This window comes from Phocoena sinus, chromosome 8, assembly GCF_008692025.1.
Source record: "Phocoena sinus isolate mPhoSin1 chromosome 8, mPhoSin1.pri, whole genome shotgun sequence".
In the NCBI taxonomy this organism is placed as follows: Eukaryota; Metazoa; Chordata; class Mammalia; order Artiodactyla; family Phocoenidae; genus Phocoena; species Phocoena sinus.
The window spans coordinates 20,648,085-20,675,317 of record NC_045770.1 but is presented as its reverse complement, the minus strand read 5'-3'; the positions used below and the strand labels follow the sequence as shown (position 1 = coordinate 20,675,317).

At 37.4% G+C, this 27,233-nt stretch overlaps 1 protein-coding gene across 1 annotated transcript; it reads left to right on the top strand.

Annotated features, from left to right (window-relative positions):
• C8H11orf88 (chromosome 8 C11orf88 homolog) lies at positions 1-22,884 on the top strand. The gene is made up of 6 exons (XM_032641701.1): positions 1-229; positions 714-752; positions 1,234-1,304; positions 19,770-19,829; positions 20,441-20,493; positions 22,685-22,884. Exons 1-6 carry the CDS (start codon positions 4-6, stop codon positions 22,740-22,742), a joined length of 507 nt encoding a protein of 168 aa, XP_032497592.1. The 5' UTR covers positions 1-3; the 3' UTR covers positions 22,743-22,884.
• The last annotated feature ends 4,349 nt before the right edge of the window (positions 22,885-27,233 follow it).

Below are 27,233 nucleotides of genomic sequence, written 5' to 3'. Positions count from 1 at the left end.
GCCATGGAAACGAGGCCCAGCAACGGTCTTAGCAGCCGAAAGGAGTCGTGTGAAACTCACCCGCAGGGATTACTGGTGTTCACCGGCTCTTCGGATCGCGATGCCAACTTGGCCAAGCAGTTCTGGATCGGGGCATCGATGTATCCCCCTAATGAATCTCAGCTGGTGCTGTCCAGAGGTAGCAGTCAGCGTCTGCGGGTGGCGCGGCCCTCGAGGAGCAGTGCGCTTGGTGAGTAGCTGCCTCCTGTCAGCGATTTCTGCCTCCTCCCTAACCACGGGGCAGACACCAGAGCCCCTCCCAGGAGAAACTGCAGAACCTAATTCTAAATGTCTAAAACCCTGTACAAACAGTTCTAAAATCTTCCCAGCAATCCTTCCACCCCAAAATGATCGGTGGTATCTTTGTTACATCTAAGAGTCCATCTGAAAATATCCCTTGGTTATGACATCTATTTGTCTAAACAGTATAGAATAATCTGGGCAAATGTTATATGTTGGCTGAAAGGATATGAAGGATGGTTTTTTACATAATACAGTTCCAAAGTGAAAGCCCTAGAGAAGGTTGAAGGCAGAGTCAACATTAGGAACCAAGTTCCCTAACCTGTAAGGCCTAAGATGGGAAACTGTTATGCAATTTTTACAGGTATAGAAAAATTAAATACCTTTAATGCTGTGGTTTTTCCAATGACTACTTCCCTTTTGTATATTTTTAGAGAAAAGTTACTTCCAGCCTTTTTTCCTTGAGAAAAGCAGTTAAGTACCAAGTTTTACACCTTTCAATATCCTGATTCCTAGACTTAAAAAAAAATAGGTAATAAGTGTAAAGATACAACTTCTTCCTTTGGCATAACTTTCTGAATTGCATACCAAGACCCTGCCTCAGGGACCACCCCATTTATCCAGAGGAAAATGCCTAAATTCCTATAACATATTGAGTAGGAATGTAGAAATTGTAATCTATGATACTTCAAGTAAGTTCTGTTTAGAGACCTTTTCTTGTCTCTGGACTCAGGCTACTCCTCTTCTAAAGAGATTAGAGGTTCCCTGCAGCCAGAGCTAATTAATTCAATCTCCAGTTATTTATGAATCTGGTTCATAAAGTTTCAAGACAGTACGTATTTGTGTTTACCTTCCAACTTTATGTATTACCTTTTAAACTTTAATTTTTTATCAACATTATTGTAAAATCATGATAAAATTATTTCAGATTGTATTTGATTCTGTTTTCTTTAGAGAGAAGAGATGTCACTGCTGAAACCCTGAAGATTCAGGAATCTGAGGAGAAAAAAAAGTATCTCCAAAAGGTAGGCCAATATTGCAGAAAGTCATATGATTTTCATTAAAATTTCATTATTATTTTCCAAATCATCCCAATTATTCTTTTTTTAACGTATGTATATAAAAATTTTCTGCTTCTAGTATATCAGCTTGAGCAATAGGAAAACCTTTATTAGAATTTTAATTTAAGTTTAAGAAATTCTATTAAACTTTGGCTATTCTCAGTCTCTGCAAAAGCCCAAGGATGTGTAAGAACAATGAAATCAGAGGGAAGTGGGGAAAGATGGATTCACACACTTTCCACCCAATAAGGCCCCAAACCATATACAGTGTTGTAAGAACAGAAATATTGTAAGAACAGGAAAAAGTGAATAGAATTGACTTAATAGGTCAAAATTAAATGATCAGAGGAATGAGTCCATCATCTAGAGCCATTTTGCCTAAAGGCTGCAATTAAACACATTGGTGGTGTCAAATCAACTGAACGTATCTCTTCTTGGCAACATCCCTTGTTAGCTTTTCTTTTGCAGGCACAGCCTCTAACTCAACAATTAGTACAGTGATTTATAGAAACATTTTGTTTGGTTAATGGATAAATTCCATTCCTCTAACTGTTCCTGTACTATAAAAGCAGATAGAGGATTCATCTGGTCTAATGTCTTTAATCAACAGATGTATTGGCAAAGTCCAAAAGACTTATCGGGAATTCTACATAAATTACAGAACAATGCATTTGAGTTTGCTGATCACATTAGTTTCCTTTGTGCACTCTTGGTGATTCCTCCAAACAAATTAAGTGATTAGAAATAGTCAGCATTTTATTATCTCTTGAGGATATTAGATAATGTATATTTATACCAGCACTTAATAATGGGAAGGGAACCTAATTTTCATTGAAGCAAAAATCATTAAAAGTTGACTTCTTCAGCGCGTTTTAATTTCATTTTTGGAAGGGATTAGAAATAAAAGATTAAAGACAAACTATTATCAACTTCTTTCATCTTTTGTCAAACAATTAAGACAATATGATGAGTTACAAGTAGATGTTCTGCTAATGGTAGTCTTAGAACTAATTTCCTTGCCTCAGGTTCTTCTATTATTAATTAATTAATTCCCAGATATCTATTGAGATCCTGCCATGTGCCAAGTACTGTACTAGATGCTGGGAATACAAAGACAAGATGTGTTCACTGATCTCAAGGAGTTTATAATCTGGTGGGGGAGAATGCCAATTAAAGGCAGGAATTATGATACATTTTTATGATAGATGTATGCAGTTAATACTATGGGAACACATTGAAGGACATCAAAGTCAAGCTTAAGGAGTCAAGAAATCTTCCCAAAGGAACTGAGTCTCAAAGAATGTATAGAGTTGAGCAAACAAAGAATATCCTCCATGCTGCACTAGTTACCTTCCTAAAACCCAAATCCTATTGTGCTGCTTTCTTGCTGTATTAGTCTGCTAGGGCTGTCATAGCAAAATACCACACACCAGGTGGCTCAAATAACAGAATTTTATTCTCTCACAGTTCTGGAGGCTGGAAGTCTGAGATCAAGGTGCCTCCAGAGTTGCTTCCTGATGAAGCCTCCCTTCCGGGCTTCTAGATGGCCACCTTCTCACTGCATCCTCACATGGCAGAGGGAGAAAGCTCTAGTGTCTCTTCCCCATCTTGTAAGGACACCAGTCCTATTGTATTAGGGCCCCTAATGACCTCATTTAATTTTACCTCCCTAAAGGATCTGTTTCCAAATAGAGTTACACTGAGGGTCAGGGCTTCAACATAGGAATTGCAGGAGTGCGGGTGGAAATGACACAATTCAGTCCATACACCTACTTTTCTTCTTTTTCCCCTGGCTCTCCATTTCTGCAGGATGGAGACCAGACTCTCCAGCATGGTATTCAAGTTCTTTTCCAGTCTGACTATAACCTGAGTGGCTTCTACCACTCTCGTTCCTCCTTCCCCTATACCCCACCCTACCCCCAATGCAGCCTACTCTGTACAGTTGGTTCTCACCACTAGGCTTGGGCATATTATGTACCCCTCCCCACATGTGCTACCGAAGTGGTAAATGGGTAAAATATATTTTTTCTAAACCTAAATATGCACATTATACTGTGATATCTGCCAAATTGTACATTAAGTCAAGTGGGTCCTGCAATGCAGTATAAAGAAGATTCTATTATGTTGAGAGTACAAGATAAGAGGCCTAACCAAGCAGCAAGCCAGCAGGATAGAAAGAGAATATTACTGAAACTGTGCCTTGCGAGTATATAGGAGAGCTGAATCAGTTTGGTACGATACAGTTCTAGTCAAACAATGCCATGGTGATAAAAGCAAGAGAACTGTGTAATAACTGAAGGCTCTTACAGATATCCTCATGATAACTATTCCCATTTAATCAAACAAGGCTTAAATGATTTTCCAAAGTTCCCACAACTGGTAAGTGGCCAAGCCTAGATTCAAAGCCTGTCTCCTAACTCCAAAGCCTGTGAGACTCATTGTGTTGTAATGATTGCTGGCCACGGCATTGTTCAGCTATGCTGCCAAATATTCTAAAATTCGAAACTGTGGTATGAATACAAGTACGAGAAACAGTGACTATACGCTCTTTCTTCAACCTACAATGCACTTTCATGTCTCTACCTAAAATGCTGTCCCCCATTTACCTTCAAGGCCCAGCTCAAATGCAACTTCTCTGTGAAGCTTTCCCAGAGGTGACTTAGAGACAACAGAATGAATAACTCCCTTCTCTGTGCTCTCAGAGCAAGTCACAATCTGTGTTATAGGTAATTGTGTTATAGGTATGTTTCTGTCCTTCCTGCTAAATTCCAGGCACCATAGGTTTGGAAGTCTGACTCGGCCACTTACTATATGAGTGACCTTGAGCAGCCTATTTAATTAACCCCTGTGAGGCTCAGCTTTCCTCAGGTAGAGAAGGAGGAATGATAAAAATATCCCCCTCATCGAGTTGGTATAAGATATGTAAAGCGCCGGGCCATTGTTTTCTCTCAACAAATGTTAGCTCTCTTTTCCTCCATGAGGGCAGAGGTCATTTCTTATTTACTTAACTCTCGTGCTTTTCCGGCTATTGAAACTCAGTAAATATCGATATTTGTTGATTGAATAAATAAATTCATAACTGAATTAATCAGTGAACATATGCTGTACACAGTGATAACACCATTTGGGTTAGCCTTTTGTACATATACACATCTGGCAAATTTTTCTAGGCTGGCAATTTTTGCAAGAATGTTCCCCTAAGCTAGTCTGTTTGCAAGTCTGCTTTAGGACCAATTTAGCATATCCCCTCGCATCTCGGTTTTGCTTTTACCTCGTGGGTCTATATATGATGGGAGGAAATGTGACTCCCTGTAATCACTAAGACATAGAATCTATTTTTGGATACTGCTGTTTTTCTAAGTCCGTAGTACTCTCTCTGCATTGCTGCCACCACCATCCTAGAATTCTTACCTTAATGGCAGAACATAAATGGGGAGGTGGGAGGTTCTAGGTAACTAATAAAACATTTACAATGATCTATTCAATTTGAGAATCTTCTACATATTTTGAACATATACATTTGTATAAGTAAAATGCCTGGTATAATTTTCATTATAAAAAGCGAAAAAATATTTCCCATCAAGTCTCTTAAAGGTTTTTTCTTCCACTTTCTCCTTAAAATTAATGAAAATCTAAAAATTTATCTCTGTCTCTCCTAAAAGTACTTTTATAGCTTTTTCTTCCCTACTGATTTTTCAGTTACTAAACTTTTAAAACTTTAATGTTATCCTCCATTTTGGAATATTTTCCAGGTATACCTTATAAATGCTTTTGGTTAGTGGACAAAATGCTATTACTCACAAGTATTATTTCTGCGATGGATATCCATGGCAGAAAATCAAGAACAATTTGAGTCTGTCAAGATTAAATGGCTTACTACGTCCATAAAGGAAACCTTATAGCACTCTACTGGACCATTATTCTTCCTTTGAGAGTTCTAAAGTAGTCTGAAAACATTATAAGAAATGAATAGTCAGCTAATTCTTTGAAATCATAAAACTAATTTGCTTTTTAGTTTTGCCACCTTTAAGAAAGCTCTTTAGCTGATTATCTCTTTATGAAAAGAATTATAAATAATTCATTTGCTGGGAGGAAGAAGAAAAGATCAGAGCAGTACTTTCAGGCATGTATATAGATGACATATTTAGAAATGTCCATCTGGAATCAGAGTTTTAACGTGAGTGAATATAAACTAAAGATTTTCACAGGGAAAATCTGCAGAACAACAATAAATATATACTTTTTATTGGGAATGGGGTTTTAATCTGTTCAGTCACACAACCTGTACAACCAATACTGACCATAGTGTAAGTCTTCCTCAAAAGTCAATTTGCTATATGGTGCTTCAGTGAACCAGAAGCAAATCATGCTATGATGAGAACATTCTTAGAAAAAGAGTCTAAGAAGTTTCACAAAGGTGTATTTTTAGACACCGAATCATGAAAGTGGAAAACTTTAACATTATCCTCCATTATCTTACACTTTCAAAGGGATGCTCAGAATCATTATAAGTCAGTTTTGTAGAGCCAAACCAAAGATACAATAAACTTCCTCCGTGTCATTGCCCAGGATGCTCGGATAAAAGAAAATCCTCTTTGTTGTCAAATTGCCCAGGAATGGCCTCCCAGACAAACCAAATTTTTCTCAGTCACAGTGTTATCTGGCTTTGTTTTAATTTTTCTTTCCTGCCCTCATGTAATAATAACAAAGTTCCTTTTCCTCCATAAAATAAATACCATAAGGAAGTGGTGGATTTCTCCTTCACCAACAAAAGATACTTATTTAAACTCTTGTTGTTCCTAATTTGTCAAAGAATTCAAGAGGAAGAATCATAAAAACAGACTGTGCATTCACAGTAACGAGCAAATATTGTGGTAGTAAATGATAATTAAAAGATTGCATAAATATGAATCACTCTTTTAAATCCTCTATTGTACCACTTTGTTTTCAAACGTTATTCAATCTTGGGAAACATTTTCAGTTGACAGATGAGGTTCCCCTCTTAATCTTCTTTAGCAACATCTGCGAAAAGATACTCCGGGTAAGAAATGAGATTTGAGATCAAGTAGCTGAATTCATTGCCCCAGGCAGACCCAGCCCCAGAGTTGGATAGGGTCATGCCCCAAATGCATCGCATCCCCTTTTTTCCAAAGATCTGTATACTTTCTCTTCTGTATACATTCACCCTAAGAACAAAATAAAAGCATTTTAAGCCCTGCAGTACAATTAGGCAAGGACCCATACTATCTATCTCCTGGTAAAACATGATTAATTAAACTATTAAATGAAGCAAAAAAGGATGGTGTATTTTTTAAAATAAAGGCAGAACTATCAATTTGATTCCAGCTACAGGAGGCAATTTGTAAACACCTTATAAGCAGTAGGGTGAATCAAATAGAATTTATTGAAGAACTGGGTAATTCTGTGGATCAGGTAACTCAGAAAATACAACATACCTGAAATCAAATCCATAATCTGCCTTTTCCCTTCGCCTCTATCAACGGCAAGATGAAAAGATATGTAGGTAAGTTATATTGGAGCCAGATAAGAAAATTTAAAATTTTCTGTATCTATATTTACTTCACCATTTAATCACTTTCTATGCTAAGGTATTTTAGTCACCATAGGTGTGGTCAAGCATACCCTCAGAGCCTGAGGTGATACAGCCGTTTGTCTATTTGGCTCCTGGGATTGTGCAGTTCCCCAAGCCAATGTGTTGGTAATATAGTCAATCCTCATTATTCACAATTCCATATTTGCAAATTCACTTACTAGCTCACTAGCAACAGTTTATTTGTAACCCCAAAATCAATACCTGTAGCACTTTCATGGTCATTGGAGGACATTCACAGAGCAGAGAACATTTGAGTTGCTCAACACACATGTTCCTAGCTGAGGTTGAACAAGACAATGTTCTGCCTTCTTGTTTCAGCTCATACTGTGAACAGTATCCTTTTTGCAGTTTATTAAGTGCCACGTTTTTTGCTTTTTTTTTTTTTTTTTTGATGATTTCACTGTTTTAAATAGCCTCCAAGTGCTAAAGTACTGTCTAGTGTTCTTAAGTGCAAGAAGGTTGTGATATGCCTTACGGAGAAAATACATGCATTAGATAAGCTTTATTCAGACATGAGTTATAAGTGCTGTTGGCTATGAGTTCAATGTTGATGAATCAACAAGGTATTTAAAATAAGGTATCTATAAAGAGAAATACACATAAAACAAGGCTATACATTGATCCATTGGTGAAATGTTGTGATCAAAGACAGGCAGGAACCTAGGAGACATGATCAGCTCGGTGACAATGAGTCTACAGTTTCTTCCGCTTGGAAATGCTTTTCTCCCGTTTCTCCCTTTAGCTAATGCCTACTTGTACTTAAAAACAATTCAAAAATAGTCACATTCAAGTCTTTCCTCATCCTTATATATTCCCCAGGCTGATAACAAATGCCCCTTCTTTTGTGCTTCCCTAGTACCCTGTGCATTCCCCAGTCATAATCACTGACATATAGTACTGTGGTGTACTTGAGGTATGTACTGTGGTGTAGTTGAGGTATTTCTCCTGCAGGCTCTAAGTTTCTTAAGGAAAAGGATCATTACTTCTTTGACTTTATAATCACAGGACCTGATAAATATCAGATGATCTCCTAACCTACCAAATAAATGCTTATGAGTGAACACGTAGATGAGTTAACTTGTCTGGACCAGAATCCTGCATGATAGTCCAGTTCCGTGAGCTGGATGGCATATGAGGTACTCATTAATAGGAGGATGGTCCAAAATAGGATTCACCAAGACTCAGAGGCCTCACAGACTCAGAGGTAATGAACAGACATGTAGTCACTTGTGAAAAGGATGTGCAAGCAACAGACAAGAGTGGAACTACCGTCTGTAGGCCACAGAAGAAAGTCACAGTCAATGAGCATTATCAGTTCTCTGAAGGAAGCGATACCAGGAAAAGGCAATAAATGGAAATTTAAGATCATGGTGCCAAGGTTCAACAGCATGTAAAAGAAATCTTGACATGGAATTAGAATTCAGCATCAGGAGTAGAAAATAAGTCAAGGCCACTGTCCCAGAGTGTCGGGGATACTAGACAAAGAAACAAGACAAGGACTTGAACACATGGGACAAGACAACAGTCTATATAGTAGAACTTTGGTACAGAGATAGGCTTGGTTTTAAAATTAAAAAAAAAAAAAAAGCAAATTCCTAGAAGCATGTACCTTTCCCCCAAACTCCAATCACATTCCTAAACTTTCGTGTCATTCCCTACTGCCATACCCAGAAAACTACTTTAGAGCCATCAATATATGAGACAATTCACCTAACTATAGTAATTTTTTCTTGGCCAAGCCAAAAGATACTGTTCAAAAATCAATTTACCAATAATTGATTCTATTGTTGAGATAAACTCTGTTAAATGACTATTTAAGGAAGAAAAAGGCATATTTTCATTGTAACACTAATTCGGTAATTTATTTGAAAAAAACTTAGAAGTTATTTAAGATATTTTATCTAAACTTTGAAACTTTTATTTTAAAGAATAAATTTTTAGAGCACTAAAGAAGTAAAAACAGAAAGAAAAAAGATAGTTCTTAATTGTGGTTATAAAGTTTTATATATTACCTTTGCATTCTCTGGGGTTTATGGCCATAAATGTTCCCAATAGATATAATGTAGATGTTGGAGTAGGTATAGACATTAGTCTCTATGTGTGAAGTTGAATTGGACATTGTATGGGTCTCAATGCATACAGGTGAGGGCCCTGCACTGAAGTGTAGGGTCAGAAGGCCAAACTGAACTTTACAGAATGTTTGCCCAAAGCAGTTGAAAAGTTTGTAGCCTTAAAAAAAGAAGAGACGTAGGCAAGGAAAGAGCCAAAGCTGAAGAGACAATGTCAAGCTCAGGCAAGAAGAGTCAAGCAACGACATCAACAGTAGGATAAGACCCCAAGCCAAAAGTTAGGAGAATCTGATTTGGAAAAATTGTGCAAGATTCACTCAACAAATATTTATTGAGTGAACATTAAAATTCAAATCTCACATTGCTTTTTTAAAGAATAAGTGCCTTTTAAAGCGAGCATTAGAGCAGTTTTTCACTTCGCTGTACATCTGGCATTGTGCTGGGCACTGGAGAACAATGATGAACAGCAACAAAAAACAAGATACAAACTCTGTCCTTATCTGAAACTTGCAATTTAATTAAGGAGCGAGATACTTATGAAGAATTTTACATGATATTAGAGGAACATTTAAAAGGGCAGTATTGATCCAACCAAAAGAGTCAGGGAGAATTTCTGCAAAGGTTAAGCTGAGATTCGAAGGAAGAGTGGGCATTAATTAGGCCAGAAGGAGCAGTGGAGGGAGCACCACGAGAGCATTCCGGACCGTAGAAACAGCATAGCGCGTGTCCGAAGCTGAATGGCCAGTGTGGTGATGGGAAGGTTAGGCCATAGTACATAAACAATAAGAAACCATTGAAAGATTTTAAGTTGGGGGATGATAATATCAGATTTGTTTGAAAAAATTCAAGAGAATGAATTAAAAGTGGCTGGAGCAGACGTAGGGAAACCAGAGTGAAGGCCATGGCAATCCTCCAGTTGGGAGGTTATGGTAGCTTGGATTAGGAAAAAGTAGATAGATTTAAGAGATATTCAGGAAGTAAAATAAGTAGGACTTCAGTTGTGTATTGGATATGGATGGTGAGGCATAGCAAGGTATCAAAGATAACTCATAGTTTTCTGGCTTGCACAACAGCATGGATGGTGCCATTCTCTGAAACAAGGAACGTTAAATAAAGGTCAGGTGTTGGGGGCTTTGGGGGAAGGCGGAAGGGGTTAGAAGTTCAGTTTTAGACTCATGGAGTGTGCCTTTGAGATAAGCAATGATAAGCCTATTCGAGCTGTCAAATAGGCCTGTGGGCTAAATATATGGGCTAGAGAAGTATGGGCCAGAGATGAGATAGAGTCATCTGGATGGAGAATCCCCCACCCTCTCCTGCTTACAACCTAATGGGCAGGACAGGAGAGACATACCTGAAAGATGAGGTCAGTCCCATTCACCCATTCATCATATCTGTGTAACCATCAACATGATGAAAACATTAAAGACTCAGCAGTTACTTGTTTGCTAAGGACAAGTCTTGGTAATTATCGTAGACCGAATCATCAATAGTATATAATTCAATCATATATAGAAGTATCTTTAATATATCTATACTTTATTGAATTTAAAGGTGTAATAATTCATTTTATGCTCATTTTGTTCTCAACATGAAAATTCAAATCTCACTTATTGCTTTTTTAAAAAAATAAGTGCCTTTTAAAGCAACATTAGTTTTTCACTTTGCTGTACACCTGAAACTAACACAACATTGTAAATCAACTATACTCCAATAAAAATTTAAAAAAAATAAAAACAAGCTGGGGAAATTTAAAAAATAAATAAGTAAAGCAGTTTTTAAAAAGAGCTATGCAGGACTTCCCTGGTGGTCCAGTGGTTAAGAATCCACCTTCCAATGCAGGGGACGTGGGTTCCATCCCTGGTCAGGGAACTAAGATTCCACATGCCACGGGGCAACTAAGCCTGTGTGCCACAACTACAGAGTCCACGCGCTGTGGAGCCCATACGCCACAACTACAGAGCTCATGCACCGCAACTACTGAGCCTGCACGCTCTGGAGCCCGTGCGCCACGACTGGAGACAAGCCAGCATGCCGCAGTGAAGACCCGACGCAGCTAAACATAAATAAATAAATAAATAAATATTTAAAAAAGGAAAAGTATTTTAAAAAATAAAATAAGAGCTATGCTCTTCAGGTAATTACTATTGATTTTCCACTAAAATATATGTAACAGAATTAAGAAAAAATATGTAACAGAACCAAGAAAATACACATTTTTTTCTTTTTCAAAACAGATAAATTCATATTTTATCAAAACCTACATTTAAGAAAAATTGTTGACTCCCTTTTATGTAATGACTGATATGTTTCTCTCATTTTAGTAAGCCACTGTTTTTCAAATGAAAATTATATATGCCCAAGCTGGGAATTGAGCCAGGATCAGGCAATTTTCAGGCGGTATGAAAATGTGCTTAGACGTGCATTTTTTTCTGCAAGTCAGCATTCTTCCTCCCTCCGATTAATAATCCTCTAACATCCACTCCCATAGATGACTGCCTTTAGATCTACCTTCTAAATATCAGATTAGAGCTGGAGAAAGCCTTTTCTCTGGTTAGTCAGGCTATCTTTTAAAGTACATGGTAGATCATTTGCGGGCCAACAGTTCTGTATCTTATTATTATAGTAGATATAAATTTACTACATGGAAGTTGTAGAATCTACATAGCAGATTTCAATTAATAGACACAGGGAATGGTAGTAAATTCATAGAGTAAATTCACAGTTGAAGCATTCTGCTATCAAAATCAACAGGCCAAGAGGCACATACTGCCTTTTGGAATCAAGCCCAAATGTGAGACATAGTTTTACCTTAAGCCAATAGCAATGCCAACCTTGCTCAACTGCATTTTGTAACAACAGGAATAGAAGCTACTGAAGATTGACTGTGTAGAATAAGAACTAAGACTCCCTTGTGATTCCATCGGGCATTTAACTTGCAATTATTGGCATAGAGATAAAAATTAAATTCTGGAGCCTCAAGAAAAACATCAGATAATGTTCTCTAATCTCTGTAAAACCACAGAACTTGGTTCTGCTTAGGTAATATTCTAAAATTGGAATGTACTGTAATTCTCATTTTATACTTATCAAAAGTCATCATAAATATTTAGCGTACATTAAATAAGATCTTAGAAAGTTCATCAGTTTATAGGTACCACTATAGTTTAACTATTCTTTACCCTTTAACCACTTTTTGCAACGTGCTACATGATCCCATAAAATAAGTAAATTAACTTTGATCAAGCAGACTTCACTCTGGATTAGCTCCCCCTGCTGTGTATTCCCATAGCACACATTTTCCACTAGAATATAAATTTTTCTGTGAGAGCAGAGACTGTCTTCTTCACCATGGTTAATCCTAATTAATTCTTCATTTCCAGAATCAAGATTGAATAAAGAAACCATTCTGTTACTGTGTGTGTATGTGTGTGTAAGTGTGCCACAATCTCTACTATGTGTTTTAAGTAGTATAGCAAAAGAAGCATGGAGTCAAACAGAACTGAGAATGAGTTTGAATCCTTGGCTCTGCCAGTTACTAGGTACCTAATTAATGTTAAGTGACCCTGAGAAAAGTTGTTACTTTTTATGTTGGTTGAGTTTCTTCTATTTGTAAAGAGACAATAATATCATCTACCTCAGGATTAAAGGAATTACACAAAGCCTGACATCCAGCAGGTACCCAATGAAAGTTTGTTTTTATCTTCTCTGCTTTCCCTCTTTTTTTAACCCATAATTGAAAAATAAAATTTTAGGAAGTACAAAATAAGCTTTAGTAGTAAATGAAATGGTTTGACCAAAGTGATAAATCTCAAAGGTTGATGAGTAGATTATGAAAGACATGGTCACCCAGGTATCCACATCCTGATTAAACGACACAATCAAGACTGGCTTGCTCATACTGTAAAGAGACTCTCACATATTTTTCTTAACCCTATCTTCATCATCTGCAAAAAGAAAAATTACCACTGAAGGTATATTTTGAAATTTCAACTATGAAGCAAAATGTGTGGGCAAAGTTAATTTAACCATTGCACATAAATAAAATATAATTAAATTTTATCATAATGCCTCTCTCTACAAATATAGATTAAGAGGTAAATGTCATGATAATTCTGCAGCTCTAGATCAGTGCAGGTCAGGGTTCTCAATTAGAACCCTGTCAAAAATCAAGGGAGAAAAGAATATTACTATATTCCACTATACACACACCCTTTGCAACAGTTCTTGGAAACCTAGAAAAAGACTGGTATAGAAGCTAACTTAGAAGCCAAGGTTATTAGAAGTAGTGGATAGTACAGCAAGTAGACGCAACTCAATCCAAGGCAAGCCCAACCAATGAGCTAAATATTGACTAAAATTAGTTGAAATGAAAAATATGGCGCTAGTCTGCATAAGTACTATAGGTTTGGTTTGTTTGTTTATTTTGTTTTCGTGTTTGAGTAAATAGGTCTTTTTTTCCCTTGCAATAGTTTGGTAAGTTACTAGGAAATCGTCCATTTCATCTACATTTTCAAATTTATTTGTGTGAAGGATTCATGGTGTTTTTAATCATCTTTGTACTCTCTGCTGAGCTCTAGTTATTACCCCTTTTCATTTCTAATCATTTGCATCCTTTTTTCTTAAGTAATTATATCAAAGGATTATCTATTTTAATAGTCTTTTCAAAAAACCAACATTTGTTTTTATTATCCTGTCATTATTTTTGTTTCCTATGTTATCAGTTCTTGATTTTTATTACTTCTCCCTTCAATTTTGGGTTAGTTCTTATTTTCATTCTAACTTCCTTCCCTTCTCACTTTGTTTCTTAATTTTCCACTTTATCTCTTTTCTAATATAAGTATTTATAGTTATAACTAGCCCTCAAAGTACTATTTTAGCTGCAACTCACAAGCTATATAATGTTTTCATTATTATTGCACTTTAAGTATTTTTAAATTTTTATTTTGATTTATAGTTTGTCCCATGAAGTATTTAGAAGTATGCTTTTTAATTTCCAAATCTGTGAAGTCTTCTTATCTCTTTTTTATTTCTAACTTATTAATATTGAGGTCAGAAATATAGTTCCTATCTTCTACTAAATCAAGTATAAACAGAGCTATCTTTATGTCAATGTCCTCAGCATGAGGCCATTCAACTATCCTATCCTATATACCTCTATTCCCCAAAACAAACATCTTGTCCCAGTCAAGCGAGGCTTATCGCCATCTTTCAGCAACTTTGTTTGTTCCTGCCTCTACATCTCCATTTATTTTTAATTGGATGAACTGCTATCTTCTTTTCATCACTGAGCATGCTTTTTGTATCATGATCATTAAGCTGCTCCCCTAGCTGCCTTTCTCCCTTTGATGTATTATCTTTAAATCCTTAGATTATTTATTTTAGAGGTCCTTTAGGGTTCTTCTAAAATTTTTACATGTTTTAAAACCTTAAACTTATATTAAGATTTTAGATTCAGCAATAAATTTGTGTAAATATTATTTTCCTTTATGTGCTTTTTTTCACATGTTTTAATGGTTGTGTCATGAGCATGTATTGCATTGATAGCCAATGGAAAGAATAAATATTTTTTTAATTTCTACTTGAGTTAATATATTTCCCCCAGTGCTCCCTAGTCTATTTTCTTCAAGTGTTTTTCCTTTTCCAACCATCTGCTTCTCTCACCAGAGAATAGTAATATTTTTGAGAACTAACTATACAGCATATATACTCTAAGTCCTTTACTCATATTCTTATTTAATCATCAGAACAGCTTTGTCTGAGAAGCTTTATAATTACCGATGAGGAAGCTGAAGCAGAAACATGTAAGTGACTTTTTCAAGGTCACACCGCTAAAATATAGTAAAGACAGTTTGAACCTGGGTCCATCTGACAATGGAGCCAATGTGCTTAACTACTATACCACACTGGTTTCAAGAGTTTCTAGATTCTCTAGGTATCAGGATGGTTGCCAGGTAACTAAGCAAAGGGCTTATTGAATTGGAACCAGTTCAATACTCTTCTAAGATATTCTTAAGATTAAATTCAGTAATTAGTCTCCTATACTGTGGTGGTCAAGAGAAATTTTCTTTTGGTAATGTAGATAGGTAATCAGAGAAATAAACACTACCATATGCTATCTTTGATGAATGTTTCAGTCAAAAATTTTTAATCATAATACAAGGAAGAAACGCATTTTTCATATGAGAAGCAGGTCTTGAGAAGAAAGGACCTTTCTTTTAGAGTCTAGTGCTTATTAAGAGCTTTTTTATAACTGAAATTTAACTGAGGAAAATGTTTATAATACACTGGAGAATTTGTAGAGGAATTTCTACTGCATAAAGGGCAAGTAATATCTTAGATATCCCTCCTTGTTTCTCCTTTCTTCCTTCCAACTCTATTCACTAACTCACCTATAGGTAAGAGGTTGAATCATCAAAAATCCTCCATGCTTGTACACAGAAGGTGGGTAATCCATCCTTTCCTCCTTTTTCCCACTCTTTCACATTTTGAAAGCATTGAAAAAAAATATATAATAATCATAGCTACCATTTATTGAATATCCACTGTATGCCATGCATTGTTAAGCAATGTTTGTATTATCTCCAATTTTCACAAGCTTCCTTATAGATGAGAAATCAATACTCAGAGAAGTGGTTCTTTGATTTACCCAAGGTCACAAACCTCTAACCAATGGGATAGTGATTACATTGGAAGGAGGAAAGGAGGAACCAGGAGGAATAGTTAAGATATTACTTGCCATTAATCACACAGCAGAATTGGGGTTCAGACCCAAATGTATTTGACTCCACTAATCTATGTTGCCACCCAAATTGTTTGGCTCTGAAAAGCCAAAAATAGAGAACTCAGCAGCTTAATCCTTGAAGCGGCACTAAAATTCATTAACCTTCTATGAGATATTAAATGTATAAATGATCATATCCTAACTTACTAAAATCACTTTTTATTCTGTAATTTATTTTTTCGAGAGTAGGATATAACTATAAGTAATATGATTAAAATGTATAATATAAGAAAATATCCAGCATTAAAATATTATAAATATATTATGATACATAAGTCTTGGGGATATAAATATATTATGATACATAAGTCTTGGGGATATAATATACATAAGTCTTGGGGATATAATATATTATAATAAAAAATACTGTACTGGTATATTTGAAAGTTGCTAAGAGAATAGATCCTAAAAGTTTTCATCAAAAGTTAAAAAAGGGCTTCCCTGGTGGCGCAGTGGTTGAGAGTCCGCCTGCCGATGCAGGGGACACGGGTTTGTGCCCCGGTCCGGGAGGATCCCACATGCCGCGCAGAGCAGCTGGGCCCGTGAGCCATGGCCGCTGAGCCTGCGCGTCTGAAGCCTGTGCTCCGCAACGGGAGAGGCCACAGCAGTGAGAGGCCCGCGTACCGCAAAAAAAAAAAAAAAAAGTAAAAAAAATTTTGTAGTTATATAAGATGATGGATGGTAACTAAACTCAAGTACTAATCATTTCACAATATATATACATGTCAAAGTCATTACGCTGTACACCTTGAACTTACACAGTGTTGTATGTCAGTTATATCACAAAAACTGAAAAAGCAATTATAAATTCTGACCCCCTTATGCTATTATTTTAAGAATTAATAAATGATTTAAATGTCTTATAAATTCCATTAATGAACACAACCGAAACACCATGGTTAGAAATGAGAATTCTTTTGTCGTTATGAAATTAACAAGTAAATTATTTATCCCTACTAATAAGGTAAATTGTAAGAATTTTCTCTTACCACTGAATGTATTTAGTTATCCTGGCAGAGATTTCTTAGAATAGTTGGCACTGTTTTTGTTCTGATGACACAGTTGCCTACAGTAGTTTTGTTATGCATTCCCAGGAAACATGTCCAGGAAGCAGAAATCAAATCATATTTGAAAACTTTGTTTCTGGTGCATTATATTATATTAAAAAACTGATTAAATTTTGTAACATAATATAATCCATTATAATAAAAAAGCACCTGAAATCAAAATTTAAATGAATGACTTTTTTACCCTACTATTATTTAGAGTCTTATAACTAAATATTTGTTCATTTATATTAGAAGCATTATGACAATATAACTTGCCTGTGACTACCCAATAGTTACACAGGAAATAATCATATAGTTTTGTTCATAGGGGATTTTAAGAACTAAACTTACCCACTGTTTAATTTCACTTTCTAAAACTTTTTTTTTTTGCTTAGACTAATGATTGTGCATTAGACAGTGTAATGGGTTCATTCATATATAATGACAAATCAACAAAAATTCATTGAGTATCATTTACAAGGCACTGTTAAGCTCTAAGGAAGGATAAAAGGATGAGTAACACTCTGAAAGAGACATGGTAGCAACTATGAGATAAAGCAGGGAAAGTAAGATCAATACTGTAATAAGGGTATAAAGTGCTGTGTAATCACAGGATGGGAGCATTTAATTCCCACTGAGTACATGTGTAATGGGGGAAAAGAAACTAACATTGAATATCTACACTGAAAATATCCCAGGTCTTTTTCTATAGACATTATTTTATTCAATCCATAGCAAATTGACAGGTATTTTTAAATTAGCTTAGTTTTTCAGAAACAGACTCACAGAAAACTAACTTATGGGTACCAAAGGGGAAAGGTGCAGGGGAGGGATAAACTGGAGTTTGGGAATGACATATACACACTACTATACTTTTAAAATAGATAACCAACAAGAACGTATTTTATAGCACAGGGAACTCTGCTCAATATTCTGTAATAACCTAAATGGGAAAAGAATTTGAAAAAGAATAGATACCTGTATATGTATAACTGGAAAAATAATAAGCTTAGTTTTTAAAAGACCCTGAATTTTTTTCCTTTCAATCTCTGTGATACATGATGCCTTAAATTCAAGTAAAAAGAAGAAATCTTGTCCCAAAATAAATAAAATTAAAACTCTGTAGGCTCTTAAAAGGCAAGATTAATATGACTTGAGCGGAATGAAGCAAAGCCAAAGCAGCAGTGTACTCTGCCGATTACTCGTGCAGCAGCACGGCTCCTCCTCCCACGTCTTGAAAGCTTTATTCCCCATCCCATCTGTACTGTTATCTGGTGACTACGCTTTCAGGCCTAATCTTGGACATCACCTCCACTGGGATATCTTCTCTGAGTTTCCCCCACAGATACATACACACCTTCATCTGAACTGAGAGTGCCTCCTCGGTTCTCTTATTTCATCCCATTCTAATCCCGTTGTAGTATATGTGAGGTGAGACTATTGTCTTTTTTTCCACAAGTCTGCCATCACGTGGCAGGCAAGAATGGTATTTTGTTCAGCCCCTAGCACAGTAATGTTGCATCATAGGTGCTCATTACAGACTGAAATGTGTCCCACCAAAAAAGGAGATATGTTGAAGTCCTAACCCCCAGTACCATGAAAAGTGACCTCATTTGGAAATAGAATCATTGTGCTTAAAATTAGTTAAGAAGTTAATACTAGAGTAGGGTGGGCCCCTAATTCAATATGACTGGTGTCCTCATAGGACAACCATGTGAAGACAGGGAGAAAGCAACATGCCACCGAAAGCAGAGATTAGCGCTACACAGCTGCCAGCCAAAGCAAGCCCCAGGTTGCCAGCAAATGACCAGAAGCTAGGAAGAGGCAAGGAAGGACGCCCCTACAGGTTTCAGAGGGAGCATGGCCCTGCTGACACCTTGTTTTGGACTTCTAGCCTCCAGAACCGTGTGACAATAAATATCTGTTGTTTTAAGCCGTCTAGACTTTGATACTTCATTACTGCAGCCCTAGGAAAATAATGCAGTGCCTAATAAATTTGAATGGATGGATAGATGACAGAATTTTTACCGAGATATGACAAATCTATGTCCATTCTCAGTTATATCTTCCTTCTAGCCTTGACCTAAGCAGAGCTTCTTTCATTTTATTTGGCCATTTGAACCTACAAGTTTGATTTGTCACATTCTCAGATTTCTTTCTCCTCTTGTTCACAAACACTCCAGATGCGATTTTCTGCCTCGCCATCTCCAATACTGAACATAACTGTATTCTATGAAAAAAAATTTGTACCCATATTTGCCTCTTTGTATACAGTCTATATCTTGATAAATCTTAAGACAGAGGAGCAATGGAGTGTGAGATTCTGTTCTGTATGTAAGCTACTTAGAAGAGCCCTCTTGCCATGGATGTCCGTGGTGGCAAGCTGTTTGAGCTGGCTGATTTTGTGTCTTGCTACCATTTAGTGGCAATTTAGTGTGGTGGCCAATAGCTTGGGCTTTGTTTTCAAGTAGAGCTGGTATCAAATCCAGTTCTGCCACTTAAAACCTTGAGTAAGTTATTTAACCTTAGTATTCTTCACATTCCTCATATATAAAATGGGATGATAGTGATGTCAGAATTCTGAGTTATTATAAGAAAATAATGATAGAACATATCAAGTTCTTAGTATGGTTCATGTAGTAAAGTCAATAAAAGTTATTATATGAGCAAGAAAAATTCTCTCCATTTAGAATCAAAATCAAATTATTTTGTAAAGCAGCATCCTCTGGAATAAAAACTGAATTGTGTTATAAATGAAAAGTATAAATCTATCATGGAAAAAATTTTTAATTCTGCCCCAAAATACAAGAAGGAAAATGGAAAAAATTCTACTCCCCCCCCCCCCCCCCGCATGGACACATACCTTTATTATTGAGTCAAAAGACTCATCTGCTCTTTTTTTTTTCCTTTAAACAGGCTAAAAAGAGAGATGAGATTATCCAACTCTTAAAAAAACAAAGAGAAGAAAGGATCTCGGTGAGACTGATAGTGAGACATTCAGATAAACCTCAGGGCAGGGTGGGGTGGGGGTGGGGGTGATATAACTATGGCAAATTCTGAGAGGTTTTGTAGCTTTACTCCTTAAATCTAGGTGTCCATGGTCCAGAGCCATTTATATGCTGGAGCGGGCAGGGCATAGACATCAGATAATCTGACAGTCCTCGATAAACCAAAGATATCTGCACAGTGTGCAACTCTGCTGGCACAGAAATGGTGCTCTTGTCTCTGGGCTTATTGTCACATGTTGTAAAGCCGTAGGATATTAACATGGGCTACTTCATTGCTAGTATTTGTTTTACAATGATTGATCTTGCTTAGATCCTACAAAAACAAATGCTAAATGAAGAGGAAAAATCAATAAAAGCAATAGCACTGCATACACTTCCAGATGTACAAACACACTCTCCTGAATGAACCCCAAATGCCCTAATCTGGACCATTTCTAACCCCACAGTCTCCAGGTTTAAGAAGCTGGTCATTATAAACTCTGTGATAATTTTACCTCAGATTTTTTTCAAGTAAGTAAATTTCAGTCAGTGCAAGAACTAAAAAGTTTCCTTTTTTATTTTTATTTTGTTTTGTTTTAGAAAGAACTGGTTTCCCTTCCTTATAAACCAAAAGCCAAAGTACACAAAGCAAAGTAAGTCTACTTCTGTCAAGGAAGTGCTTCTTTTTTTTTTTAATCAGTTTGCTCCCTACCTTCAAATCTTCTAAAAACCCACCCACTGTTTTAGAGATTTCTTGCCTTGAGAAAACTTTCTTCTGCTCATCTACATTAAAGCCTGTGCCCACTTACATGTCTGTGCAACATGGAAGTATAAACTGGTGCAAACAGGAGAGTAGATCAACCTCGAGTCTGTACACATTCTCTTCCCCTCCTTTCTCATCCTGGGTAATTGTATTCACCTGCCATCACTCCCCTTCAGCACCCCTATCCCCTACCCACACCTAGCCCTGCCATCTTTGGCAGATCAGCAGGTCTTCTAGATTATCGACTCTGATACCACCAAAGGCATACCTAAGCTTGCTAAATCTAAGTTCATGTAGCAAGGGCTCTAGCTTCACAGTGACGAGTTGATAGCCTTATCACCGGAATAATGTTAGAGCAGCACCAGGAACATGGTCCAGAAGAGTTTAAAGGAAACCGGCTATCACTGGTTAATCACGAAAGAATCCCTAATAAAAAATGTAAATGTCTTCATTACTGTATTCTGATTGAAACCCAATGTGGCTAACTCGACATTAATTTGACAAATATTTATTTGCATACTACATTCCGGGAAAAACAAAAAGTAATAGAATTTTTATTCTTATCTCATTGGTATTGAGGCCGACTTCCTTGAATGTTATCAGATGTTATTAGTGAAAAATTAATATGTCTATGTTGATTTTTAAAACTTCTGAAAAAATGGAAGGATCACTTAATCACCTGGCTATATTGTCTATACAATGTTCAACAACTTAATTTCTTGCTTTTCAGCTAGATGATTTGACTTAGCTTCTAAGGGTGAAGCAAAACTAGTCCGGTCAAAAGTTCACTTATCTGATTCAGATAATGAAGATTGCTACTTGAATTATATCAACAGATCTGTCTGGGTACCTTAGATTTCTGTGCATATTTTTATAGGAGTGATCAGAACAGTCCTGTTACTATCCATGTAGATTCACCTAAGAGTAAAACAGTATTTCACAACTTGAACAGATAATTCTCTTAATGATTTAAGTGCTTACCTAATTCCTTTTGTGTACCAGGTTGGCCTCCCTCCTGTGTCCTGAAGCCTTGAATTCTATTCCATTTCACTGTAACATCTTCTTCCCCTGAGCTTCTTACACAGTCACTGTCTGCACCATTCTTTTGGCAGTTAGTCATGCATTACTTTGTGCCCATATCTTATAATTATTCAACTCTTATTATCTCTTAAGTTGTTATTTAACTTTTCACATATTTTTTACTCGTCTATGACTATATTGTAAGTTCCGTGAGAAACTGGGTCACCCAAAGTGCCTAGCACACTGCCTCCATGTAGGAATTCAGAAAATATTTGTTACCCCCCGCCAAATTTTTTTTTTGGCCATGCCAAGTGGCTTCCAGGATCTTAGCTCCCCAACAGGGATTGAACCTGGGCCCAACAGCGAAGGCGCCAAGTCCTAACCACTGGACTACCAGGGAATTCCCTGTAACAAAAAATTTTAGCTAAAAAATGTCATGTAGTTCAGCATTAGCTAATTTAGAAAGTGGTGTTTCTATACTGTACAGTAATTTGTAAACATTTTTTAATTTGTGAAATATCTTAAACACAATTTTATTTTAATTTTGCCCTTTTTCCTCCCTCCATTCTTTCCTATCTACCCAAACTTTCCCCACATATACAGATATGGCCTTACCATCACTCCTTCATCAGATCTTAGGATACTCCAGGTCCCCTTCTGTCAGAAAGAAAGAACTAGAAAGTGTGTACATAGTAAAGTTTCAGTGGCACTATGTTTTTTTATCCAATATTTGCATCGTAAAAGAGGGCTGACAAGAAGGAACAATGGGTCATCCAAAGAAATCAATCACCAATGATGAAATCTCAGAGGTTTGACTCAGGTGAGCACAATATATTTAAGTTTAGGAAGTCTGCTCTTGTGCCCTTCAGGTCACACTTGACAGTGGAATGACCACTCCTCCCACACAGATGTTTACACTTGATTGCAAAATCTAAGGCATAGTCAGAATGCAAGACAGTAAATCTTTACTGCAGAAACTTTCAAAAAATTTTTTCATGCCACGTTGTGTTCACAACTACAGAGTTCTGTGTATTGGAACTGATTCATGTTAATGCCAACAGGAAAGTGATTTCAGAGTCAGATAAAGAAGACCAAGAAGAAGTCAAAGCCTTGGACTAATTTGATTGACACATGGGAGAGGATGGCTCACTTAGATCTTCACTTTTGAAACAACCTGCTCTTACGTCAGGATCATTGGAATCAGTTAAATTAGACAAAGAAATAAAAGTTAAATATGCAGCACTTCTAGGAATTTTACCAGTTATTGAATACTTGTGTCTATTTTACTTAGTGAATGTCACTGTACTTGGTACCACACAGTAATCGTCTCTCTCATCTTATACATTCACAAACTCCTCTTTATCCTGTTTTCATCTGAAGGGTATTTCCAAAATTGCAATATTTGGTCTATGTTATGAATATCAGATAAACAAGAAACAGGGGCTTCATGTGCTTCAACTTGTAGACCACCAGTGAAAACAATTAATAAGGAAATAGAGATGAAAGGTCAGTCCTGAAAACTTTAAAGTCTTCTTGCAGTAAAAAAAAAAAATCCATTTCCCAAAATTTGGTTTACTCAGTTTCTGGAACATATCTAAAGTCAGAAGTGAATTGCTTCTAGTTCTGTGACTAGCTGGCTCAACATTCCTTTGTCTTATTTATTTATATATATTTTTTATACAGCAGGTTCTTATTAGTCATCAATTTTATACACATCAGTGTATACATGTCAATCCCAATTGCCCAATTCGTCACACCACCACCACCACCACCCCTCCACTTTCCCCACTTGGTGTCCATACGTTTGTTCTCTACATCCGTGTCTCAGTTTCTGCCCTGCAAACCGGTTCATCTGTACCATTTTTCTAGGTTCCACATATATGCGTTAATATACGATATTTGTTTTTCTCTTTCTAACTTACTTCACTCTGTATGACAGTCTCTAGATCCATCCACGTCTCAACAAATGACCCAATTTCGTTCCTTTTTATGGCTGAGTAATATTCCATTGTACATATGTACCACATCTTCTTTATCCATTCATCTGTTGATGGGCATTTAGGTTGCTTCCATGACCTGGCTATTGTAAATAGTGCTGCAGTGAACATTGGGGTGCATGTGTCTTTTTGAATTATGGTTTTCTCTGGGTATATGCCCAGCAGTGGGATTGCTGGGTCATATGGTAATTCTATTTTTAGTTTTTTAAGGAATCTCCATACTGTTCTCCATAGTGGCTGTATCAATTTACATTCCCGCCAACAGTGCAAGAGGGTTCCCTTTTCTCCACACCCTCTCCAGCATTTGTTGTTTGTAGATTTTCTGATGATGCCCATTCTAACTGGTGTGAGGTGATACCTCATTGTAGTTTTGTTTGTTTGTTTTTAATATTTATTTATTTATTTTTGGCTGTGTTGGGTCTTCGTTTCTGTGCGAGGGCTTTCTCTAGTTGCAGTGAGCAGGGGCCATTCTTCATCGCGGTGCGCGGACCTCTCTTATTGCGGAGCACAAGCTCCAGATGCACAGGCTCAGTAGTTGTGGCTCACGGGCCTAGTTGCTCTGCGGCATGTGGGATCCCCCCAGACCAGGGCTCGAACCCGTGTCCCCTGCATTGGCAAGCAGATTCTCAACCACTGCACCACCAGGGAAGCCCCTCATTGTAGTTTTGATTTGCGGTTCTCTAATAATTAGTGATGTTGAGCAGCTTTTCATGTGCTTCTTGGCCATCTGTATGTCTTCTTTGGAGAAATGTCTATTTAGGTCTTCTGCTCATTTTTTGATTGGGTTGTTTTTTTTTAATATCGAGCTGCATGAGCTGTTTATATATTTTGGAGATTAATCCTTTGTCCGTTGATTCGTTTGCAAATATTTTCTCCCATTCTGAGAGCTGTCTTTTCATCTTGTTTATGGTTTCCTTTGCTGTGCAAAAGCTTTGAAGTTTCATTAGGTCCCATTTGTTTATTTTTGTTTTTATTTCCATTACTCTAGGAGGTGGATCAAAAAAGATCTTGAGGTTCAACATTCCTTTGTCTTATACACATGGACATAATCCCAGTGCCAATCTCCCTCACTTTCAAAGATCATTCCCTTTGGTATATATTGGAAAAGAGAAGGTTAAGACTTTGTCCCTTCTGCATTGTCCAACTGGCAGACCTACTCAGGGTTGTACACGCAGCTCCAGGGCTCCAGCTCTATTTAGGACCACCGTGCACTTCACACCTGGCCTCCACCTGCAAGTCCTGGATGTAACCTCCGTACGATGCATCTCCCATTCACAGTGCCAGCAGCGGAGCCAGTGATCCACTGGTCAGAACTTAATCATTAGGGACACACCAAACTGCAAGGGAGGCTGGGAAATAGTCTTTAATGGGGGTGGATGCGGGGACACCTGCCTAGTTCGAATTCAAGGACTCTATCACTAAAAGAAATGTTTCTGCCACAACACTATTTGGAGAAAAAATGTTTTGAACAGAAGGAGGGTAATCAGGCTTAGAGAAGGGAAATTTAGAAAGTTACATAATTAGTAATCTCATCTCAGCATTATCAAGAATAAAAGTTACCCTGTCAGGGTGATGTTTTTCACTGCCAGACAGATAGCTCTCTCTTGTGAAGACGGACATAGCAGGCTATCAAAGCCTAAACTTTCAATCCATATAGCTAATTCCCTTTGCTCTGATTCCATGCTCACTGAGAAATCTTCTTTCGCCCAGAGGGAGAGTATGTGCTCAAGAGGCCAAGGCAAACATCGGTTTACCTGATGATTCTATTTCTCAACAGGTAAATATATTAGTCACTTAGACTGGGTTTGAGCTTGTCAAACTAAGGGTTGGACCCTGGACCAAGACAACTTTACCAAGAAAAATTCTACGTTATGAGCCTTCTCAGCAACCAGTGTTCCCCCAGTGACACCTCTCTGCATTACCAAGTGTAATGGTCAGGTATTGCAACAGTACTGAATAACAAAGAGATCTAAAACATTTATTATTGCTCACATATCTGTAGGTCAACGGAGGATTTGGCTGATCTAAGTTTGGCCAGATAGCTCTGCTTCAGGCTGCAGGGGCAAGTCTGCTTCTCGCTACATGTCTGTTGATTGACAGAGGCAGCTCTGCCCCACATATCTTCTTCGGGATATACCTGGACCAGTGGCATATCTGAGCTATGTTCCTCTCAGAGAGTGGCAGAGAAGCAAGAGAACAACAAAAACACGTGAGGTCATTACCAGTCTAGGCTCAGAAATTTCTGGCTCATTCTGTTGGCCAAACAAGTCACATGGTCAAACACAAGGACAAAGGATGGGGAAATATACTCTGCCCCTTTAGTAAGAAGAACTTCAAAGTCACACAGTAAAGGGTGTGGTTACAGGGTTGGGTGAAGAATTGGGGTCACTGTTGTAATCTGCATTAGGTTAACCGCATACCTTAACCAAGTCTATCTGGACCAAGGGCCAGGGTATCAGAGGGAGAACTCAGGGCACAATTTAATTATTTGGGCCAAGGTAACAGCTTCTCTAAGTTATAGCAGATGTTATAATTTTGGAAATAAATCCTTTGCAATTTACATTAAGTGCTCAGCTATATGCACACTTACATATCTAGTTGCCTTATCAAACCTTCACAAGTTAAGGTAACTTTTATTGTTGCCAAGAGTTAATTGATTTAGGCAAAGAAACTTGCTGAAATCCACACAGACATTAAGTGAAGAAAAGCAGGACTGGAAACAGAATATCTGATGCCAACTCAGGTGCTTCTATTCACCATATCAGCTCCCTCTTTGATTGTTTTGATTATCAGGAATTTCTAAAAAGAATGTATTTTGGATGTGAAATGTTCTAATTCAGACACAAAGACGGGCTGTAAATGAACTTGCCATAAACATCAGCCCTCTTCCTGCCAATGCTGCTGCTTTCTGCAGTAGCAGAGCTTCCCAGTATTACCAGCTGATACTGAAACAGATCCCCCAGCCTGTGATCAATCAGGCCTGTTTGTCTAAACTTGCAATGGCTCAATCTGAGACCAAAACTCAGAAGTCAGTGGCCCAGGTGGGGCTTCTGCCATGCTTCACAAGAGCATGGTACAGGGGAAAAGGCAAATCAGACCCACCTTCCAGCACTTAGTACTTTAGTTTCTGGACAGGAGGCTCACTTTATTATCTGAATGTATTTGAAAACATTTTGTTTACAACAAGAAGTAAATGTAAAACACGACTATTGTGGGAGTTTAGAAAAAGGAGCACACATTGAGGGCTGGGTTGGTGAGGAAAGCTTTTCCAAAGGAAATGAGGTCACTCTTTCCTGGGGGAAAAGTGAGGGGGTCATCTCCTTTCTACCACAAGGCTGAACAAACATCTACACCCATGTGCCCTGCAAAAAGTACTATTATTTCCTTGCTGGGCTCAAGAACACCCTTTCGCTTCTGGGAAGTCCACTCTCCTCTCGCCCAGAACTCCAACTTAGCCTCTCTGGCCGCTGTCCCAAAATTTGCCTGGCCAGTGGTCACCCTGCCTACCTGAGCATCTGTTCTCTTCATCTGCCATTCCTTTCTCAGGTGTAGCCCTGAGTGCCTGGACAGCGGCCTACCGAGCCCTGGCAGGTCTCAGAGTTTGCCTCTCCCA

Coding starts and splice junctions, on each gene's coding strand:
- C8H11orf88 (XM_032641701.1), top strand. CDS start 4: ATGGAAACGAGGCCCAGCAACGGTCTTAGCAGCCGAAAGGAGTCGTGT. Junction 230..713: donor CTCGAGGAGCAGTGCGCTTG/GTGAGTAGCTGC, acceptor GTATATTTTTAG/AGAAAAGTTACTTCCAGCCT. Junction 19,830..20,440: donor AAAGAGAAGAAAGGATCTCG/GTGAGACTGATA, acceptor GTTTTGTTTTAG/AAAGAACTGGTTTCCCTTCC.